Raw genomic sequence first — 23,537 nt, 5'->3', positions numbered from 1 at the left:
TGTTCCCAAAAAACCATTTAGAGGGATATTCCTGGAAAAATTCAGTGCCAGGTTGGATGGGACTTGAGCAACCTGCTCTATGGAAGGTGTCCCTGTCCAAGGAATGAAATGTCTTTGGTGTCCCTTCCAACCCACACCATCCCATAACTCTCTAAAATGAATTTGCTTTCTCTTGGAATAAAAAAAATGCCTGCAGAAAGCTTTTAGAAATCAGGTGATTTAAGAAATCAAGCCACCTCTGCACATTTAATTCACCATCTGGGTAGGCACATCACTCTTGTTAATATTTATTTGCCTGTGTTTTTGTGGGTTTCAGCCTCTTGCTGAACACAAAGCCATTGTTATGGTGATACCTATTCAATGGGGCTTTTTCCCCCTTAAAAATATCTATATACACACATATTTATATTTACTCACTTGAAGATGCAGTACCTGGAACTGTAGCACAATGGATGTGTCCAAGGCTTCTCAGTACCTCAGCCTGGAATTCTGCATAAACTCTGCTTTTCAGCCTTGCTTGGCAGCCTCAGTGACTCAGGAAAGCCTGAAAAGTTGGAGCTCCTTGGAGCTCGTGGGTGAGTGAAGCAGCTCTGCCCCTCTCCAGCCTGGGCTGCTCCCTGGCAATAATTTGCCTTTACAGGGATTGAATTTCATGAGAAAGTCAGTATTTACTGTGACCTGAGTGTGCTCGTCTGCCAGATTTCATTTTCCTGAGCTTAACAGCACAGACACTTCAGCTCTTCTGAGTTTTATCAAAACTTCCTTAAATGATCAGAAATAAAGCGTTTGCCACTTCACTTCTATCTCTGGCTGAGCTGTTGTTGCTGGGAGTTGAAAAACCCCAGCATTTCTAAGAGAAGAGAGTGCCAAGGGTTCATAAGTATTTGATATCGCAGAATTTGCATCCTATCTGCTGGAATGATGAGAAAGGGCTTCAGAGAGCAGCTGAGTTCACTTTTATTGGAAGCATCTTCGGTGAATTAAGTGTCTGGAGAACAGATTAGAGCTTAGTGCACGGCTGAGATGTGACTTGACAGGCAGGTAATAAAATCAGTGTCGTGCCTGCTGCTGCATCAGCCAGCGTGGGCTGCTGGCAGCCTCTGCTGAGCAATTAGCCAAACCCATCCCTCCTCCAGCCCCACAGTCCTGGAGCCATGGAATTGGTGAGGTTGGAAAGGTTGGGAATTGGTGAGGTCTGAGGGCACACCTGGAGTGCTGTGCCCAGCTCTGGCCCCTCAGTTTGAGAGGGATCCTGGGACACTGAGCACATCCAGAGGGGCTGGAACACAAACCCTGTGAGGAGCCCCTGAGGGAGCTGGGGGTGCTCAGCCTGGAGAAAAGGAGACTCAGGGCTGCCCTCATCACTCTGCAGCTCCTGAAAGGTGCCTGTGCTCAGCTGGGGCTGGGCTCTGTCTGCAGCAGCACTGACACAACCAGAGCACACAGCCTCGAGGAAATACAGGTTGGATATCAGGAAATAGAGTGATAAAGTTGTGGAATGGCTGCCCGGGGAGGTGGTGCAGTCCCCATCCCTGGGTGTGTTTAACAGAGCCTGGATGTGGCACTGGGGGCCAGGGTTGAGTTGAGGTGTTGGGGCTGGGTTGGACTCGATGATCTTGAAGGTCTCTCCCAGCCCAGAGATTCTGTGAAAAGGTCGAGCCCAGCCCAGAACTGCCAAGGCCAGCACTGCCCCATGTCTCCAAGTGCCACATCCACATGGATTTTAAATCCCCATCTCCAGGGATGGGGACTCCAGCACTGCCCTGGGCAGCTGTGCCAGGCCTGGACAAACCTTTCCATGAGGAAATTGTCCCCAAAATCCACCCTGAGCTGCCCTGGCCCAGCCTGAGGCCGTTCCCTCTGCTCCTGTCCCTGTTCCCCCCGGCTGTGCCCTCCTGGCAGGAGCTGTGCAGAGCCACGAGGGGCCCTGAGCCTCCTTTGCTCCAGGTGAGCCCTGCCCAGCTCCTCAGGGATTCTGCAGCCCCTGCCCAGCTCCTCAGGGATTCTGCAGCCCCTTCCCAGCTCCTCAGGGATTCTCCATTCCCTTCCCAGCTCCTCAGGGATTCTGCAGCCCCTTCCCAGCTCCTCAGGGATTCTGCAGCCCCTGCCCAGCTCCCTCAGCCACCATTTCTCCTCACTAATATTTCTGGTCTCATTGGATTCTTATGGATTCTTAAACTTTTCCCAGAATTTACTGGACTGAAAGTAGAAAGTTTGATGCAGACTTTTTCATCCAGCTGGTGTTAACTGAGGTTGTTTTATCCAGGCTGGTTTTTCTGGAGTGCCTTGTGCCTTTCACTCCTGCTGCTGTCACTGGCTGCTCTTTACAGGTTATTTAGTTGCTCCAGGGTTCAGTTTCTCCCCATTAACAAGGATAATAATTTCCCCTGCAGTTTTGGGAATCGATTGGCTCAAGGGGTAGTGTTTTCTTCAATATTTCTTTCTGTGCTGTCATGAAAGCCTTTTATTTTTAATGGATTTTTTTATAAATGGAGATTATCCAGGTAAGATCCCTCTGTGACCTCCTCAAGCTCTAATATTTGTGATTCTCCAAGATCCATTAGTGGGATCATTAATGCCAAAATCCCACATATGGAGGGAGTCAGGAAATTGCTGCTCTTCCCAAAAAAAGCTGTGAGAGAAAGGTAAATGTGAGGCAGGACCTCAGTCTAAGGCAGCCTTTGTGCTTCTCCTGAGCAGCACCTTGATTTTCCTCATCTTCTTTGTCACACAGAGAGTCCATGTTAAACTCATGGATTATGTTTCACTTCTGGCCCCTCACCAATCTCGTCTGTGTCACAGCATCAATTAAGAAGGAATTCCAGCTTCTCACTGCATGGGAATTGATTGGGGGGTGCCTGACACTTTCATCTTGGAAGCTGCACTGCATTAATCAAATTATTCATGTGTATGTTCAGAAACCAAATCAGGAGTGAAGGGCTGGAATTCTGGAATTCTTGAGCACAGGTTTTTTTATGCCTGTGCCATTGTGCATGAAATGTGATGAAACCAAACCACTCCCTGACTTTTGATTTATGGATTAAAGGGTATAGAAAAGCCTCAAAAATGAATGTTTTGTCTCATCAGGTTTTGTTTCTAAATACCATGATTAACACACGATGCCTGCTGAGTTAAAATTCCCCAGCTGGGAGCAAGGCAGTCCTCCAGCTATAATGCACATTTAAAAGTATAATTTTTTTTTCTGAAATTCAATAGTAAAATAAGAATTCTTAAAGTTTTCACTTGGCTGCCTGTTTCTGATGCAGGGGAGGCCTCAATAATCACACCTTCCTATTTTTATGAGCAGAAAAAAAATAAAAGAACATTTACAGTGCAGAACAGCACTTTAGAGTCTTTTTTCCTTCCATACCACAACCTGAACTTTAAAATGTGTTACTTTGAGTCAGTGTTTTGTTGAAACTGGGGCTTCTTAAACCTTGCTGAGACACTAAAGCATCAAAAAAGCATCAGACAGGCCATGGCCTGTCTTGGAGATGCAGGAACTCAGAAACCACACACTGGAAGGGTTTTCTAGTGCAATATAGCAAACAGAACCTGTGCACAGGGTGCAGTGGTTGGTGGCACCCACAGCTGCGTGGCAGAGCAATTGCAGTGACATTTCAGGTGACATCCTGGTGGGAAGAGTGGCCCGGGAGAGGCAGCTCGGAGGTGTTGGTGACGTCTGAGCCAGCTGGGGGGAGATGGAGGAGAGGAGCTCCTCAAGGTGGAGGGGAATGGTTGCTGGTGTCCTCCTGTGAGTGCCACCCTCCCTGCCAGCGCTTGACGTCACCAAAGGTGTCTTGACAGGGCCCTGGCTGTCGTTGGAGGGAAGGCCAGGGTTAAAAATAGCCCTGAACTTTGGGTGTTACATAAATAGAAGTCATTGCACATAACCCTCTCTGGATTAGTCAGGCGTGTTCCCAGCCTGCCCAGGGCACAGGGGAGGCTGCTGGCAAATTACTCACAGGCTTTTGTGGCCCAGACTGAGTGGGGAAGAATCTGGGAAATGAGAATCACACTTTGTCCAGCAAGGAGAGCACCTGTCGGGATCTCTTGCTGCTCACAGTGACCCTAAGATGGGTTAGAAAGTCTCTTTTCCCAGCCTGGCGCTCGAAGGAGGAGTCAGAGCTCTCCAGTTCTCAGTCTCAAAGTTGTTTATTGTTCCTTATCTATAAAATTCTTTCTCCTGAATGATCAATGGACAGAGGTCCATTCAGCAGGACAGTCAGAGGCACTCTGCATGCCCTGGGACAGTGTTATCTTTTTGTACTAAAAACCACATGTACGATATTTACCGTAACTTCCCAATACCTATCACCTGTGTTAGACAGTGAGCTTCTACTCTGAACCAATCCCAAAGTGCCACCATCACAGCAGAAGATGGAGGCCAAGAAGAAGAAGAAAGGCTGGACACGTCCAGATTCCTCCATTTTGCACCCTGAATCCCCATTCTAAAAACTCCAAAATCTACTTTTCCACTGAGTAATAAATTCACTATCATTCTACTTAATTTGTCATGGCTTGCAGATCTTCATCTAAGGTTGGTAACTTGCTCCATGGGTCATAATCAATGTCACAGGTGTCTTGGGCTCTGTGCCAGGGTCTCTGAGCCCCCTGGTCTTGGCCATCCTGGACAGCCAGAGGGATGTGCTGGGTCCTGACAAGCACCCTGGGTTTGGTTTGTGGTGAGGTCCCTTCCTGCTGTGTGAGCACATCCCGTGGCCAGGCACAAGGTGCTGCAAGGAGAAGGGTTTGCATGTTCAAAGGAGGTTTTTTTTGCATGTGGTTCCTAAAGCAGCTGCAGAAGTTGGTTTTCAGAACAGACTCCTCAATTTTCTCCCAGACTTGTCACATTTGGAGTCTCTGTGTGGGAGTTCCCACATTCCCTCAGGGAGGAAAAAGGTGAATTCCTTGCTGGGTTGTTTACCAGACAGGGGCATGGATGCCCTGGGGGGCCAGGGGAGGATTGTTTCCCTTCCTGCTTTGCTCCTTTAGTGGTCCAACACCTCCCAGATCACTCTGTCACAGCAAACCCATGTGTGTCCCCACTGATGCACCTGGGACGGACATCCCGCTCCAGAGGCTTCCCCCAGAGCTGCAAACAGATCATCATCTCATCAAAGACTCTAATCTTGTGTGGATTGTTCACATCTCAGGTTCAAAGGGAATGCCTGTGCTTGAGGCATGGAAAAGCCCTCTGTGGCACAGGGAGAACTCGCAGTGATGAACACCTTTTGTCACCGTTATTTGTTTTCTGCAGTCTTGACTCTGACACTGCACGGGCATAGCACAAGAAATGTCACCTGAGAGATCCAGTGTAATCATCCTTGTAGGAGACTGAGGGAAGCTTTAGGCCTCTCACTTGGTATTCCTGAGCAGCCCCCAGCACTGCAGCACACCCAAAGTCACCATTTTCCTTGAGTATTAATTTGCCCTGCTCCGATTGCTAATGCTAATAGGATTCAGGAGTTTGCCAAATCAGGGGACTTCAATTATATCTGCTAAAAAAAGGAGCGTGTTTTGGTGGTGAAGGATTTCTCTTGATTACATTTTTGAGATTTATGTTAGTTCTGGTCAAAGTGAAACTAGCAATTAAAGACTTCACTGGTTACTGTCACAGTGGTGTAGTGCAGTGGAATAAAAATGAGTTGAAATCTGTTTGTGTCCTGTACCACTGGTAACTGCAGTGGGAAGCAAAAGTTTGAGAGCTGGAGGGAACTGAGGACTGGACTCCAAAGAACCTGCTCTGAAGCACAATACTGGGTATAGAAACAGTGTTTGAACCTGTTGTAAACATCCCTAAGGGGGAATTTGTGAGGAACATCTCCAGTTGTGTCCTGAGCTCCCAGTGCATCCCAGCCTGTTGCTGATGGAGAAATGTGTTTGCGTTTCCTAAACTTCTGCCTGGAGCTCTCAGGGCTGTGCTGCTGCAGCACCATGGTACAGTGAGGTGATGGGACACCAGCACAGGGTGCCCAGAGCAGCTCTGGCTGCCCCTGGGTCCCTGGCAGTGCCCAAGGCCAGGCTGGGATAGTGGAAGGTGTCCTTGCATGGCAGGGCTGGAATGGGATGAACTTCAGTGTCATTCCCAACTCCAGCCATCCTGATGATTTTTCCATGGACTTATTCACCAGATAATTTGCAGCACACACACTCTGCATCCATTTAGCCAATAATATCAACACTAACCTGCTCTTTTATCCATTATTTATTAGGTGCCATGCTCCTGCCAGGCTTTAATTTCCCTTCCCTGTGTGGAGCAGAGCAGGGATGGGGGGGAGGAGCAGCTTCCTCTTGGGAAGCTAAATCTGCAATCAGGTTTTGCAGGCAGCTCAGCTCCGAGGAAAGGAGACATATTGTGGGCTGGCTGAGCTGTGCTTTCATGTCTTGAGGCTCTGTTAGGCTGCACTCGTGGTGACACTTTGATAGACTGACACCGAGAACATTTTGTTCACACTAAATAAGTTAATACAAGTGATGTGCCTTTTAGCCTCCCTCCCTGCCAGCCACACATTGTGCTTTAAAATAAAACCTGGAAATTTGGGTGTGAAAATATGTAGTGGGAAATGTGGCGAGTCCCAGCTTGACGACTGATCCAAGTGCTCCTCTTTATTTGGAGTTAGACAATACCTCCTCCTGTGGTAATAATTATTAATAATTAAATAATAATAATAATAATAATAATAATAATAATAATAATAATAATAATAATAATAATAATAATATTGTGTTGGTGGTGATCATCATCATCAAATAAATAAGAATAATAAAAAAGTGTTTCAGTAGAGCCAGGTATTAAAACATGGTTTGTTATGCTCCATAGGTATATTAATACAGCTTTTACAAAGCCAGGGGTTGTTCACTCTGAAATGCATCTTTTCTCCTAAAGGTCAGCATAAAATCAAGTTCATCCCAGAAATGGTGGGGCCAATCCTGGAGATGACCCTGATCCCAGAAACAGAGCTGCGGAAAGCCACCATCCCCATCTTCTTTGACATGATGCAGTGTGAATTCCACTCCACCAGGAGCTTCCAGAGGGTAAGCACAGAGCTGCAGACGTTTAAAGTGAGGAGGATTTGGCTGTTCTTTGACAAAACATAAGGAGTTTTTTTATTTCTCATTTTTCTAAGGAATAATATAATTACTTATTTGCTTATTTCCTACAACTCCTCGGGGGCTGTGCAGTTTTCATCTGTTGGTTTGAAGTGGTTATTGAAGGAGAAATTTGCATGTAGTAAATGAAACCTTTGGGTATGGCACAGGAGCAAAGACAGATGTCTTAAATTGTCACTGTGACTCACACAAGGAATTTGTTCCTGAGATAAATTGGACATAAAGAAAGCCTGATAATGTGGCAAAAGTATAACCTGTAAGGATTTATCATCTCTTCTCTCTTATAATTCTGATTTTCCTTACCATTTTATGGATTTTGAAGAGGAAAAAAGCAATCCAGCACTGTCAGTGCTGTTTCCTGCTCTACAGGCACTGCAAAATCTCAAATAGTAATGGAGCATTTTTATTCTATTTGATTTGAACCTGCTGAGGGGAGCCCTTGAATACACACACCATCTTTTCCTGATAGCTCCAACTTTTGAAAGACAAGTGGAGTGAGAGAAAGTTTCCTGATATCATTCATCTGACATTGCTTCCCTGGAAACTTTGCTTATGGATTGAGTTTAAGACTAGTTAGGCCAGGCAGGGTTTGGACTAAGCCAGTGGAGCTCCTTCCCCCTGTCAGATTGCTGTCAGTTCAGGATGTGACCTTGTGAATTTTGCAATAAAGCTCGACACGTGTTGTTTGCTTTTCCCCCTTTCTATTGGCAGTTTTCTTTCCTGGATGAAAACCCTTATCCTTTTCCATAGTTTCCTTGTGAACTGCTATTGAGAAGCAGCTCTTAATAAATCTGTAGGCAGAGTAAATGAAAATCTGCGTGGAGAGACTTAAGCAAGGGAAATGGCATCAGCTTTATTGCTTTGATTTGTTTTGTGCTGGGTGGTGTGTGGAGAGGTTGTGAACTGTGTTTTGGCTTCATCCAATTACTGCATAATCATTTTTTCTCATGTTTGACTCCAGTGCTACTGTAAAGATTTAAATGCTCACTGGGATGCCATTTAAACAGTTTCCTGTCAGATGCTCTCTTTTGTTGCTTGTCATTTTTTATTTGTACAATTATATAGATCATGAAAAATCCAAGGGTGACTTTATAGCTAAATTTATGGCCCTCAATTTTCCTGACAGAAGGAAACCAGCTTTGTGTGGAATAGTTGGCTGATTTTTATAAATGAATGTCTTAAATATTTCACTTAGGGAGGTTTTTTTGCCTTTTAAGAAAAATGCCTCATCCTTAAGTCAGAGATGTCTGGGGTTGTACTTGACATAATATTTTCTGTGGCAGTGTAGCTGCTTTATGGATGTAGCATTGACAGGACAGGTGCAGAGGAAAAAAAAACCCTTTTCCATGGGTTTGAGGAACCAGCCACATCCTGCAGGGAATGATCAGTCTGTCCATTGATCATTCAGTTCTGAGTTTGCTGAGTATCTCAGGTTGGCCTTTGGGGAATGAAAACCACAGGCTTGGGAAAAGCAGAGGGTTGAAGGAAAGTCCGGGCTGGATGGGACCTCTGGAATTAATCTGGGCGTAATCTGGGTTATCTGGGACCACCTGAAGCTCAGTTTGGAGTATCCCCAGTGAGGGCTGCCTGAGCATTTCTCTGGGTGAGCTATCCAGTGTTTAATCCTGGCCTTTGGAAGGTGTCCTTGCCTGTGGCAGGGGGTTTGGAATGATACAAGGTCCCTCCCAACCCCAATCAGACTTTCTGCTTTTTATTTCCCAATGGAATTTCCTTGGGTCAGCTTGTGCCCGTTTCTGTTCCGTCTCCTCTCTGAGCACATTTTGGGTGTTGGAATGTTTGAGTTGAATTTTCTCTGGGCTGAGCAAACCCAATTCAACCATTGCGGGTTCTGCAGCACTCTGCCCTCCTTTAGACCATCTCCAGCTTGCCAAGGTCTCTCTGAGCTGATGGACCAGAGCCAGACATGGAATTCCAGCCATGGTCCAACAAGTGCAGCAGTCCTGTTGCTGCTCTGGCCATGCTCTTGCTGCTGCAATCCAGGACACATTTAGGCTCCATTGAAGGGGGACACTTTTTTCATGTTCAGCTTGGTAAATTGGTTTTTTCCAGTCACTTTCTTGCCCTTTGTGTACCTGGAAAAGCCTTCCATGAGATCTTGCTCTGTGATTTCCTCAAGAACTGAAGTGGGGATGCCTGGTCTGTTGATTCCTCACTCATTTTTTTGTCTCTTTTATTTTGAAGTGATAGAAATAGATACAATCTATTTTTTTTAAATATCACCAGTACCTAGGCAAGCTTTGATGCTTAATGGGTCGATGTAATGTGCTGCTTTATATCCTTTATATGCAAGTACCAATTATCCTTGTCCAGCACTGCTTCCAGAGAGAACTTCCAAATGGCATGGTTGGCTGCTGTTAAACTGATCTGCCAGAAATCCAATTATCTAACCTTATTAGTCACATCAACAAGGGTTTAGGTTGGCTCCACTTCTCCAGCAGATGTATCAACCTCATGATTTGTGGGGGAGGAACTGCAGTTTTTTGCAGGCCCGTGACGCTGGGATGGTTTGTGTGATAAACAGGCAGCTTTCCCTGTGGTGGTTTTCATTTCAGGAGGGTTTGGGTTTGCCTGGTAAAACCAGGAATAGACAGAAGAGTTTTTTTTTCTCCCAGTGTATTTAGGGACAGAACAAGATAAATACCCCTTGTTTTTACAGAAATCTATTAAGGCTGACTGAATTAATAGCTGGAGTTGCCCATTTTGTCCTCTCCCTCTGAAGGTGCTTTGAAGCCTTTTATAAGACTTCAAAGTAGCCTGTACCTCAAAGCAGGAATCCCATCCTAAAAACAGTGTGGGACTGAAGCTTCCCTGTGGAAGGAACCTCCTCCTCCTCCCCTTGGCTTCTCCCTGGGCTGGTTTCAGGAGCAGAGCCTCTGGATCAAAGGGAATGTGTCAGAGCCACAGGAGTGATGAAAGAGAATTGGTTTGATTGTTCAGGGCCTGCCCAGGTGAGTGGGATGGATCCTGTGGTGCCAACAGCAGGGAAAGCTTCAGGTGAAACAGCCCCTCAGCTGGAATGTGGAATTTGGAGCATGGAGAGCTCCTGGTGTTGGTGCCTGGTGCTCCCCCCAGCTGTGGCTTCATCCCTCATTTCCTACCTGCACTCTCTCTTGGCGTGAATTTTAACTCGCCTTTTCTGGTCCTGTGTCACTGCTGATACCACATTCTGCTTGTTTGGAATTGGGCCCATTTCTTACATTTAACAATTAATCTCAGTACCACCAAACAGTCACAACAGCATTTTGGTTGTCACATGCTGATTATTGGTGAATTTCAGATGGATTTCATTCCCCCTAGTCAGAGGTTACCCCTAGCTCATCAGAATCTCTGTGGGCTTTCAGAACCTGTAATTCCTTATTAAGTTTTTTTGCCACTTCTGAGGCCTGGGTTAATTTCCCTTTCCCTGTGCTGTGGATTTGCAGGCAGGACACAAGTAAATGACTCTCCCAGCTCCTGTGATCCCACTGAACATTCAAATCCAAATAACTAATCCCTCACAAAGACTGGTTTCAATAAGGAATATTTTTTAATTACCTACAGTTGAAGTGTAAATGTGTACATTTTCTTGGTTTCTGGCCTTTTGGAAAACATCAATAATCCTCTCTGACTCCACCTGGGGAGCAAGGAAGACAGATCATGCAGTGGCCCCCAAAGTGATCTCATCATTTTGAATGGCTCCAGATCTGTTTCCCAGCTGGAATGCTGTGGAAAAGTAGGAAAGAGAACAGATGAAAGCTTTGGGAATAGCCACCAACATCCATAGAAACCTGTGAGCAAAGCTTTGCTGTACTTGGGTGTCATTTCTGTGATAGGACTAATTTCTGGTGGTGTGATCTGTCACTTGAATTTTATATGGCAAATTATTATTAGCCCACATCAAAATGAATTTATAGCAGCTTGGAGGGCTGGAAGTCCTCCTCATCAACAGCAAAATTAACTTGTCAGCCAGTGCTACAAATTCAGCCTTCCTTGAGGTGAACCCAAGCCCAGAAGTGATCAGTTGAGTTGACATGAGATGGCTCACCCTGATTTATTTGCTCCAGGTGGGAGATTGCACAGGCAGAGGAAGCACTGGAGGTGCTCTTTGCTCAGGTTCAAACTCTCATCCTGAAGAGAGGTTGAGATCTTGATCAGCTGTGAGGGAAGGTGGATAAAAATGTCCTGTGATCTTCCTGGTGTCGCCCCTCAAGCTTTCAGTGTCAACAGGAGGATGTGAGTGTGGCTCACTGGTGGTGCAGATATTCCCCCTGAGCTCCAGACAGAGCCTCAGCAAGTGGCACTGGCTCTAATGGAAACATTGGAGATTTGGCAATTCTTCATTTGAGACTAAATCCCATCACAATAATTGCAGGCTTATTTATGCATTAAATTAAATGTAGTGCATTTATAAAAACTCAGTGCATTAGGGAAAAAAAAAGAGAGAGAGAAAAGGAAAAATGGAGTTTATCAACAGATGCCAGGTGCAGTGTCCCAGAGCCACTGGCTTGTGCAGCTCCAGGGTCACATTCCTGCTCCCATCATGGGGAGTGATAAACCTCCAAAGCTCCATAAACCTCAGCTGGTGTTGCTAAAACCTTCCTCCATGGAAAGACCACAGGAGTTGTAACTGATGTGAAATAACATTTATTCATTTGGCTCAGATGATGTAACTGATGTTAAATAACATTTATTCATTTGGCTCAGATAATCAGCATCACAGCAGCTCCATGAGAAATACCAGGAGTGACTGAAGAGCAAAGATATTGTTAATAATCCTAAAAAACCCCAAAATGCCGCAAGTCTGGCTCTGTTCAGCCCAAGAGGCTGTTAGGGGAAATGGCCCAACAAAGCATGGACTTACAGAGGTTTAAGTAAAACTGATAGTGGGAAGATCCTAGAGATCCTGCATGACAAATGAAATTGCTCTTCTCTATCTGAGTAATCTCTTTCTAAAAAATACATCACCTGCAGGGCTGGAGCTGGCAGCAAGTGTCATTTTTCACTTTGGGTTAGAAAGTCAATTTTATTCTGGGCTCATTAGGGAACAAGATTTTTGTGACTTCTCTGTTTCACCATTGTGTTGTTTCAGTGTTTTACTCAGCTCTCTGAAATGGAAGCGTGTTTGGCTCTGGGAGGGGGTGGATTGCATTATCTTGCCTTTTCTCATCTTCCTGTCTTTATTTTAATAATGGGTTCATTATATTCTCTGTGACCAGGGGCAGGACCTGAGGGAGCAGCTGGAGCTGTGTCAGGGGGAGATTTATGTTGGATATCAGGAAGGGCTGATCCCAGAGGGTGCTGGCACTGCCCAGGCTGCCCAGGGAATGGGCACAGCCCCAGGGCTGCCAGAGCTCCAGGAGGGTTTGGACAGTGCCCTCAGTGGGGTTTTTGGGGTGCCAGTGCAGGGCCAGGAGCTGCACTGGATGATCCCTGTGGGTCCCTTCCATCCCAGAATATTTAATGATCCAGACAATCCATTCTTTCTCCACGGGTACATTATGTGCTGTTAATATCACCTGCAGATGCAAAGTACATCTCTTGACATTTACAAAATGTTGGGACTCCTTGTTCTTGTGCAGGGGCCCTTTGCTTCTCCTCAGCATCCTTGGGGGGGTGGCTTAAGGAAGTGACAGTGAAAAAGCCTGGTGACAAATGTTCTGTCACCCAACTCCCACTGGGAGCACTGGGCTCCCATTCTGCTGCCAGGGCTCCCAGCTTGCCCAGCCTCTCCTGCTGAGATCTCTGACTGTAATCCTGTGCCTCTCTGTGCTTATTTAATGAAGAATTAGGAATTAGGTGACTTCACTGGTTCATGGCAGAGCAGCAGGCCTGCAGTGAGCCTTCCTCCACTAACAGTTCACATCCATTCCCAGCAGCAAGAGCTAAAACCCTTTGTAATCATAAAAAATCCAGGAAATTACCCATTTTGCATTTAAAACATGTTCTGTTGGCCACTTAGGTTTGCATCCTTTTAATATTGCCCAAATAAAATTATTTTGGAGTTGTTTGAAACTCCCTTCCCTTCTGCAGGTTTTATTAACAGCTTGATCAGGTTGTGTCCTGCAGTCAGTGTCTGTGTGCTAAAAAAGGGGTGTCAGGGGTGCTGGGGGTGCACCCAGCAGCATTATCCAGCCTCAGGTGTGGCCTTTCCTCTCTCTGAGAGCTTCCAGCATTTTTGTGTTCAGTTCTGCTGCTGGGGACATTCTGTGTCTCCTTTCTCCCTGCCCTCAATTCCTGTCATTAATCACCTTCTTTAGTTTTCATAATGCAAATATTTACACTTCATTTAACAGCACGACCAATGATTCCTTGAACCAAAGAAGTCCTTGTAGGGCAGGAGATCGTCGTGGAGAGTCTAAAAACCAGAGACTGCAAACTCTAAAAGTCAATCAGGCTTTAAAGCAGGGGCTAAACGTCTCACCGAGGCACCCAACCAATCTGTGAGGCATTGAGGCTACAGTAATAAAGTGAAATATTTGCCAGCTGATTATTTCCGCTTGCTTTGTTTAATTACAGTTCGAAAACGAGATCATCACCAAACTGGATCACGAAGTGGAAGGAGGCCGAGGAGATGAGCAGTACAAAGTGTTATTTGACAAAATGTAAGTGTTGATCAGCAGCAAAATTTATGTCACGGGGAAGTCAGGAGAGAGAGCAATTAGACTACAATGAACTTTGTAGCCCAGAAATAATTAAAATCTGTTAACGGTGCACAGTATTTAAAACTGCACCTGAGTCAAGGTTTTTCTCTGCGTGTGATTAACAAGGCGAACTTAATTGGTTTTTCAGTCTCTTGGAGCACTGCAGGAAACACAAATACCTGGCCAAGAGTGGGGAGACCTTTGTGAAGCTGGTGGTGAGGCTGATGGAGAGGCTGCTGGACTACAGGACCATCATGCACGACGAGAACAAGGAGAACCGCATGAGCTGCACCGTCAACGTGCTGGTGAGCAGCAAAACCACCACAAGTCACCACAAAACCACCACAAATCACCATAAAACCATCACAAATCACCATAAAACCACCACAAATCACCACAAAACCACCACAAGTCACCATAAAACCATCACAAATCACCATAAAACCACCACAAATCACCATAAAACCATCACAAATCACCATAAAACCACCACAAATCACCACAAAACCACCACAAATCACCGTAAAACCACCACAAGTCACCACAAAACCACCACAAATCACCATAAAACCACCACAAGTCACCACAAAACCACCACAAATCACCACAAAATCACCACAAATCACCACAAAACCACCACAAATCACTACAAAGTCATCACGAATCAATGCAAAATCACCACAAAATCATCACGAATCAATGCAAAATCACCACAAAATTGCCGCAAATTTGCCATGAAACCAATACAGAATCTCCACAAAATCTCCACAAAATCACCACCAAATCACTACAAAACTACCTCAGAACCACCAGAAATCACCGCAGAACTACCAAAAATCACCACAAATCGTGCAAAAAATCACCAAAAATCCCTACAAATTCACTACAAAATCACCAAAGATTGCCAAAAATCACCACATAACCACTGCCAAGTCATCACAAAACCACCACAAATCAATGCAAAATCACCACAAGTCATCACAAAACCACCACAAATTCACCAAAAGTCGCAAAATCATCACAAAATCTCAACAAAATCACCAAAACCTCTATATCACCCAAAAAAACCACCACTAAACTACCAAAAAACCAACAGCAGTCCCACAAAATCAATACAAAAATCACCACAAAGTCACCCAAACCCCCATTACCCTCAGAATCCTGCACCTTTAGCAAAGGACTTGTGTCAAGCAGACTGTCTGTTGGGGTTCTTGTGGAAATTTGGAATGCTTTAGGCTTTTTCCTATTTTTTTTCCTATTTTGGTGAAGGCAAATCTATGAAAACAGGGATTATCCCTTCTTTAATTGTTTCTACAGAAAGATTTAAGGAGAAATGTTACAGGGCCTGTTCATTGACATTTACAATTGGTGTATAAACAACTCTGTGCTGAAAACCACTTGACATACAGAATGTCGGAGTTCTCTGCCATTTACTCCCAAAATTCCCATGGATTTGCAATCCCATTTATATTCTGCTCTCTGCTCTCAGCCCCTTTATTTAAATTATTTTGAATAAATAGGAATTGGAGGTACTATTTTATTCACAGCAGGAAAAGCTTGGCTTGTTTTCCTCACTAATGGGAAATTTCCTCCTCTTAGATCCTGAAATTTTGGAGTGTTCACCCCATACACAAAGCTTGCTCCTTTTGGGCTGGAGTTGGAAGCAATAATTGTTCCAGTTGTACTCAGACACATCATGGTCTTTGGTGGAGATTTAGAAAATGAGATTTTACAACCCAAAAGTCAGCACCCATGAAAAATAACGTTCAGGCACCCCAATATAACATGAACTAAATTTGATTTTTCCACTGTTTGCCACTGAGAATTCCAATCATCAAAGCTTTGATTTTGCTTAAATACATGAGGCACAGCCAGTGTTTATCATTTATGTGATCTGGCTGATGGATTTTGTTCAGGAAAGAGCAGAGCAAATAGTTTGCAGCTTTTTTTCTTTTTTATTTTTGCATATAATATAATTTTTAGCTTTTTTATTTTGCATCTAATGCAGTCCTGGCCTCGTGCAGTGCAGATTTACCCCGCCCCATCTCATCAGCCACGAACAAAATGGTGCCCACTGGAGCAGGAGAGGAGATGGAGGCATCAAATCCGAAATTGGGCGTTTATTTTTAGTTTGTTTTTCCTCTCTGCACATCAGAAAGCATCGGAATGTTTGGGAAATGGGCGAAGAGGAGGGACTTGGAGAGTTGTCACAGGCTGGTGATGCAGCAAGTGCTGTTGGGCTGCCTGCAGAAAGGTCACGGCGTCCTCCTGAGCAGAGCCCTGCTGGAAAATCCTGCCAGGTCTCCAAGCAGGATGGCAAACAGCACATCACAGTCACTACACACTGTGGCAAACTGGGAAAATTCCCTTGGAAAAGTGAAGTTGTTTCTCCTTCCCTTCATGAGAGCACTGAGAGCCTCCTCCCAGGAATTCTCACCATCCCCGTGGGGAAGGTGAGGAGCCCTCGGGGGTTTGTTCTCTCCAGGTGTCTCCCAGCAGCATCTCCTGCTGCTGGCTTTGGGCAGCTGAGTTTGGAGGCATTTGCAGGTGATAGATTTTGTGGGTGATTTGCTGCTGTCAGGTGCAGTCACTGTGAGACTCCAAGCACAGCCCTGTGGAGCTGCTGGAATCCCAGGAAGGGACGCAGGGCGGAATTTTCCATCGCTTTTGGTCGCTGGGATTTCAAACCTGAGCTTGATTTTACACTCCCACTTTCCCTCCAGGGCCCACTCAGCCTTTTCATCCTTCTCCAGGTACCTGAAGTGAAATTCATGCCTTTGCAAAAATCCAACCCACGGCTGAAACTCGGCACAATTCCCACGTGAGGTCTCACAGAGTTCCTAATTGGGACTTTATTGATCCCCAGCTTTTCCTGGGATTAAATTTATCTGCACTGACGGTGGTTTAACTGGGAGGGTTTGATCTGCACTGAAGCCAGTGCTGCTGGGAAAGGGTCTGGAGCCCCACGAGGGGCTGAGGGAGCTGGGCAGGGGCTGCAGAATCCCTGAGGAGCTGGGAAGGGAATGGAGAATCCCTGAGGAGCTGGGAAGAGAATGGAGAATCCCTGAGGAGCTGGGCAGGGCCTGGAGAATCCCTGAGGAGCTGGGAAGGGGCTGCAGAATCCCTGAGGAGCTGGGAAGGGAATGGAGAATCCCTGAGGAGCTGGGCAGGGCCTGGAGAATCCCTGAGGAGCTGGGCAGGGGCTGCAGAATCCCTGAGGAGCTGGGAAGGGGCTGCAGAATCCCTGAGGAGCTGGGCAGGGGCTGCAGAATCCCTGAGGAGCTGGGCAGGGCTCACCTGGAGCAAAGGAGGCTCAGGGGCCCTCGTGGCTCTGCACAGCTCCTGCCAGGAGGGCACAGCCGGGGGGAACAGGGACAGGAGCAGAGGGAACGGCCTCAGGCTGGGCCAGGACAGCTCAGGGTGGATTCTGGGGACAATTTCCTCATGGAAAGGTTTGTCCAGGCCTGGCACAGCTGCCCAGGGCAGTTTGGAATCCTCATCCCTAGAGAGATTTAAAATCCATGTGGATGTGGCACTTGGGGACACAGGGCAGTGCTGGCCTTGGCAGTTTGTTTTCTGATTGGAACCCAAAACTAATAAGCAGCTACATCAACTGAAATACTCCTGGAAGCCACCATTCCTCTCTGAAATGTGGATTCTGTCATCCATTCCAGTTCTCTTCTAAGGGATCACTTTTGTGTTGGATTTATCCCTCTGCCTCCTCAAACTTCTTGAATTTAACATTGAAATATATTTTTTTCAGTGAAGAAGGACTTTCTTGGTATTTTGTTTTCTTAGGTACATTTTAAATTTTGGAGGCAAACTTGAAATTTGATTCAGAAATGCCTTGAATGTCTCCCCAGTTATCATATTTTGCATTTACAATATTTGCACTGTTAACCAGTTTATCTCAAGGCTGGAGGCACTCAGAAGAGAGTGATGCTGATGTGTGACATATGAAACCAGACAAATAACACTAATCTGACTTTGTATTTCCAAGGAAACTGTTAGAATCCAAGAGCAGATGATGCATTGTTCAGAGTTCAATCCATGGAACAACTGTTGCTTAAAAATTTTGGGTTTGCTGTATGTTAAAAAATTTTCAGCTGAAAATGGTTAATGATGTGTGACTCGCAAATGCCAGCAGCAAATTTCTGGCACTATTGTTCTTGCAAATTCTTAACCTTTGCAATGAGACAGAAGCCCTAAAACACTGCAACATGAAACATGCCAGCATTTGATTTTGTGAGTTAAATAACTTGTGTTCCATCACTGGAGGCATATTTCATTTTGCAGTTTGGAGGCTGATGTTACGCAATTATGAATTTTTAATTTGGAGCGCGTTCTGTGTACATTCCAAAGTGTGAAATCAAAGACTTTGTAACCAAATTATGTTGTTTTTCAGAATTTCTACAAGGAGATCGAGAGGGAAGAGATGTACATAAGGTTTGTAAACATGACTGGTGACAAACTGCCTGACACAGGCTCTGTAATTGGGGAAATTAAGTTCATATTAAGCAGTCACTTGGGGGCTGGAGGAGAAGAGTAATGAAAAATCACACCTTGGCTGAACCTGAAGTGATTCAAAAGCTTATCTGCACTGAGAACAGAGTGCTGGAAGTGAAAGTCAGGAGATTATCTCTGTCCCCTTTCTCCAAGTCCTTCAGTTCCATTACAATGAGCACTGAAATACTCAGGAGCCAGAATTCTTCTGCTGGTGAAGAAAACAAATAAGCTGAGCAAAGAAATGATGTTGCCTCCTGGTGAGGTACAAAATATGTGACTTGGAATAAAAAAACTGTTAAATAATACCTGACTGATACTTATTTTAAACTTAAAGCTTTCAAAATCTCTTTTCAGACCAAGTAAACGTGGGAATATTGTGCTTTATGTAAACCTCAGGGTTCACAGTCCCCCATTTGTGCTTTGGCTGACTGTTCCTTACACTGTTGTGCTCAAATGATGAAGTTTGTGTTTGTAATGCTATTTTAAGTATCTAAATGTGACTCATTATTCATTCTCAGGTGCTTGTTATCTTTTTGGAAGAGTTTTCACTTGTCAGCTCTCTTCCTGTTGTTTAAATGGTTTTAATTGGTCTTTTGGAAGTTTGCAAAAAGAATAGGAAATGGCAGGATTGATAATTGTGGACAAACACATGAAGTGATTTGTTGTTATTTAGGTCTGCCCTGTTCAGCATCTCTATAAAGACAAATTGCCTCTCATTGTCAAACCCCCAGCCAAATTCTCTCCAATTTCTGTTAACAAACTCATGAATATCAAACTTGAAAAGATTTTCACTGGCTTTTTCAAAATACAATTTTTAATATTTTTGTGGGGATTTCTTTATTTGTCAGTGTAAAAATCATCAAACAAATGAAGAGAATCCCCTGCCAGAGGTGTGATGATATTGAAGGTAAAGAATGAAACTTACTCCTGTCCCCATAGCTGAACTGTAAAAGTGCTCTGTCTTGCACAACATCTGGATGGGATTTATTACTCACCACAAGTCATTCTCATTGTGTTCAGTCAAAGATTGGACTCAATGATCTTGGAGGACTTTTCCAACCTGAATGACCCCATAATTCCCTGAGTGTCCCTTAAAAACAGCACAGTAGAAATGCAGATGGTCCTAAATGTTGTTTGCACACAGGAATGGGAACTTTAACCAATCCCACAAATATTTACTTGTTTGAAGATAGACTTGAACCCTTGTAATCTTCAAAATAAATGATTGAGTGACATTTTGAACCCACTGTTTTTAAGAGCCATTGTTTCTGTTCCTGTTTAAGGTACCTGTACAAGCTGTGTGACCTGCACAAGGAGTGTGACAACTACACAGAGGCTGCCTACACCTTACTCCTGCACGCAAAGCTCCTCAAGGTAAACCCCAAAACTCATCCTAAGTCTGGGAAATGCCAGCAGCAGCCAGCCAGGGGGGTGTTGGCACTCAGAACAGCTGCACTTGAAGCCAGTGAACTGCTCTGGGTTCTCATTTCCACATGGAATTCATCCCCAGAGGAAAGCACTGCATGGCAGAGCTGGAGCTGGGGCTGGAGTGAAGGGAATGTGGTCAAGTCAGCACCACAAAATGCAGATTGCAAATATCCAGACTGTTCAATGTGTGAAAGCCTCGAAGCAGATATTTTAGTAAATGAGCTCTCCACAGATCTTTTGTGCAAGGAGTGCTGGAGCCCCTGCTCGAGTGCTCTTGGGTGGCTGGAACTGATTTCAGAAAATTGCAGAGAGATTCAAATGGCCTTCTCTCCAAGGTCATGCCTTTAAAAGGTGCATATCATTTTAATGCTGTGTTACCCACTTTATGGCACATTTGAAGAGGCACAACAATACTGCTCCTCTTCAAGGAATGTTTGGTGTAGCCTGCATTATGCACAAATAACATGTTACCTGCACAAAGTGCCTGAGATAAAGCATTTGAGTGTTTAACACTACCCACTGCCAGCCAGAAATGGAGTGAAGCTGTACTTCAGAAGCATTAATCTCCTGAAAACATTCTGGAAAGAATATTTTGTGTGTGACATGCAGCTTTTTTATGTGCTAATGTCACAAATGTGGGAGCAGGTACCCACTTTGCTCTCCTGGTTGTCACTTAGGAAGGTGCTGCTCTTGCCAGCAGACACTTGTGTCATGAAATCACATTTAATACAGCTGAATCATCACTGAATTCCTGGGTTTATGTTTTAATTTTAAAAAGCAGTTAATGGGTAAAAAGCAGTAAAAATCTCAATATGATAAGAATTAGAGGTTTTGGAAGAGTTTGATTTAGTCCTGTTTGTCTTCCTCACATTTCACAACCTGCAGTGAAATCTTTCTTCCTCAGGGAGTGCTGGATCTCCTTCCACCCCCCTGAAGGACATGACCTCCCCAGGGGCAGAGAATCAGGGACAGAATAAATGAGAATTTCATTTTCCCCTTATGTCCTGCTCATTCCAGTGTATTGCAGCCTCCTGGTGCAGGCAAAGTTTCCCTTCCCGTGGCAGGGGATGGAGCCAGATGGGCTTTAAGGTCCCTTCCCACCCCCAGCAGGCTGGGATTGTGTGATTGCACCCATGGTGCCCCTCTTCATCCAGGAAAGGGAGCTCATCCTCAGCAGCCAACTGTTCTTGGCAATCCTGGCTTTAATTTCAGCAATCCCCAGCAAAGTGAGAGTGTCAACTATCTATTTTGAAAAGTTGAAAAGGGGAAGGTGTTAAATGAGATCCTTCTGATGGATGCACTGAGAATTATTCCTACTTCTGAGCTGAGTAAACTGCATCCAAGCCATAAAAAGACTAAATATGATGCAGAGTGTACATGTGCAATTTAAATTAAGACACTCTGAAATGTATTTACTGTGTTTTAAAATCATTAGAGGGTTATTACACAAGGAAACATCTCAAAGATTCATCTGGAGTGCAGAAGCACTGTGCCCACTCCACGTGGATGAACCTTGTAGACAGGATGAAGGATTCACTTCCCTCCATGGGGGCTGTGTTCCTGAATAAATGATGGAATAAACCATGCCATAAAACCTCACTCAAACCTCACCTGCCATGGCCTGGACTTGTTAGACAATTTACTTTCTGTGACCTCAAATCAGTTGTGGCTTTTCTTAGGGGATGTGCTCAGGGAGCAGGTGAGTGTTTCACTAAATGTGCTCCTTTGAATTCAGAAAAGAGCTCCATGGGAAGAAATAGCCATTTTTCTTTCCTTCTCATGCAAATCAATGGCAAATGCCAGGGATGAATTTGTCACAGGTTTTCATCCCTGAGTGGATGTTTGTTTGTAAGTATAATTTCATTAGAGGCTGGAATTACTTTATTATCAAAGTGTATCAATCTCTAGCTCAGCCCTGAGTGGAGGGAGGAGTTCAGTGTTGCCTCAGGAGCAGCAGCACTGGGGGTGTGTAAGTGAGCAGTTGAGTGTTTCTGTCAAGCCTCAGGACAGGATTTTCAATGGCACTCATCATGGGCAGATATTTCATCCCAGTGATTTTAATGGGATCACATTGAGGGCAGGACTGAGAGTGGGTGAGAATTTCACCTTTAAATCTGCAAGAAGGCTCTGTCTGTGGAGGGAGAGAGGCCAAATTACTGCAAGCTGATGAAGCATGCTCAAGAAAAGAGATTTTGGTGTGTTTTCAAGCCTTTTTGTCAAAATTGAGGTGTTCAAAACTAACAGAAAATAGCAGCTCTTAGCATGCTGAAATAAATTGCATCACATTGCAGGCTCCAGCAGGTTTGTGTTATTCAGAAACAGAGTTCAGAACAGAGTTGTCAGGGGTGTCTGCATGACCCAAACACAAATATCTTGACCAAATCAAGAAGTGATTGGGTGAAAATTAATAATATATAGAAGGTAAAGTAGCAGTGATTCTGGAAATCAATCTGGGAGTTGCCCAGAGAAGCTCTGGCTGCCCCTGGATCCCTGGAAGTGTCCAAGGCCAGGGTAGATGGGGTTTGGAGCAGCCTGGGACAGTGGAAGGTGTCCCTGCCATGGCAGAGGGTGGGATGGGATGGGATGGGATGGGATGGGATGGGATGGGATGGGATGGGATGGGATGGGATGGGATGAACTTTAAGCTCCCTTCCAACCCAAACCATTCCATGATTCCTGTGATTGACATCTTACCCTTGATCTGTCAGTCATTGGGTGGAACAGCCAGAGCTGCTAATTGCAGACAGGCTGGATAAAGATAATTATGCTTTCCCTGCCTCCAGAGATCCTCAGTGAGTTGGAGCCATCCCATTTCCCTGCCTGCAGCCCTTCCCTGTGATGCCTTGTTCAGGCTGCCCTAGGACAGAGGCTGGACAGAGCTCCAGAATAAAGCAGGGATTGATTCAAAGCATCTCCTCCATGGACCCACCTTGGGCAGCACCAGAGCCCAGCCAGGGCTGCACCCAAGATAAACCAAAATGGCCCCAAAATGCACGGCCGGGCACGGGCTCTGTCCCTGGGATCAGCTCTGCTCCATTTGCACCTTGCAGTTCATTGTCCCATTCCAGCTTTAGCCCTGCAGTCCCACCCTGCTTGTTTTTCTCTCTGCAGCCCACGGGGTTTGTGCTCCTGGGCTGAGATTTGGGTCATTTGTCCTTGGTGCCCAGCTGGAACAGGAATTGTTTTGTGTCCCTGCTCTGTGCACAGAGCTCAGCATCCCCTGATGTGAGCCCAGCCCCACACACTAAAGCAGCACAGAATGTGGAACACAGAAAAGCCAAACCTGAGGCATCACCTTTGTGCTGATGGATCTGGGCGCCAGGGTTTCTCCCACACAAGGTGAAGTGTTCACTGTGTCCCCAGCAGGTTGTTCCCATCAGCAGGCCAAGGTCACTCTCATCAAACTCACTGAGGAGAGGAGGCCACCTCCAGAAGCTCCCTCCAGCTGATGGATGTAATTAGCCTCCAATTACAGCATCCAAATAAATGCTCCTTGTGCCCAAGGAAGCAAAGGGCACAGCTGTGAAAAAACCCTTTGTTGGTGCATTAACTGCAGTACCACTCCTTTAAATAAAACCTCTCTTTGATTTCACTTCAGAACTCACAGCTTTGGATTTGCTTTCACTTTTCTCTTTTTTTGTGTGTGATTTAGTGGTCAGAAGAAGCATGTGCAGCACATCTTACCCAGCGGGATGGATACCAAGCTGCTACTCAAGGACAGCTGAAAGATCAGCTCTATCAAGAAATTATCCATTACTTTGACAAGGGCAAGGTAAAAAGGGAAGAAAAAAAGTGCAAATGTATTTCATTGCTTTTCTCTCAAACTTATAAATTTAATAGTAAACATAG

The 23,537-nt window shown here is 45.1% G+C and overlaps 1 protein-coding gene across 2 annotated transcripts in view; it reads left to right on the top strand.

Moving 5' to 3' along the window:
- Positions 1-23,537, top strand: part of DOCK1 (dedicator of cytokinesis 1) — a 278,470-nt gene that overhangs the window by 199,883 nt on the left and 55,050 nt on the right. For both annotated transcript variants that reach the window (XM_059476562.1, XM_059476560.1), the window contains exons 33-38: positions 6,890-7,038; positions 13,630-13,715; positions 13,903-14,059; positions 18,160-18,200; positions 19,544-19,634; positions 23,341-23,460. In XM_059476562.1, the coding sequence (XP_059332545.1) occupies positions 6,890-7,038; positions 13,630-13,715; positions 13,903-14,059; positions 18,160-18,200; positions 19,544-19,634; positions 23,341-23,460 (644 nt within the window). The remainder of the gene's footprint in view (positions 1-6,889; positions 7,039-13,629; positions 13,716-13,902; positions 14,060-18,159; positions 18,201-19,543; positions 19,635-23,340; positions 23,461-23,537) is intronic.

Source organism: Ammospiza nelsoni, chromosome 8 (genome assembly GCF_027579445.1).
Source record: "Ammospiza nelsoni isolate bAmmNel1 chromosome 8, bAmmNel1.pri, whole genome shotgun sequence".
In the NCBI taxonomy this organism is placed as follows: domain Eukaryota; kingdom Metazoa; phylum Chordata; class Aves; order Passeriformes; family Passerellidae; genus Ammospiza; species Ammospiza nelsoni.
This window is presented reverse-complemented; position numbering and strand designations above follow the sequence as displayed.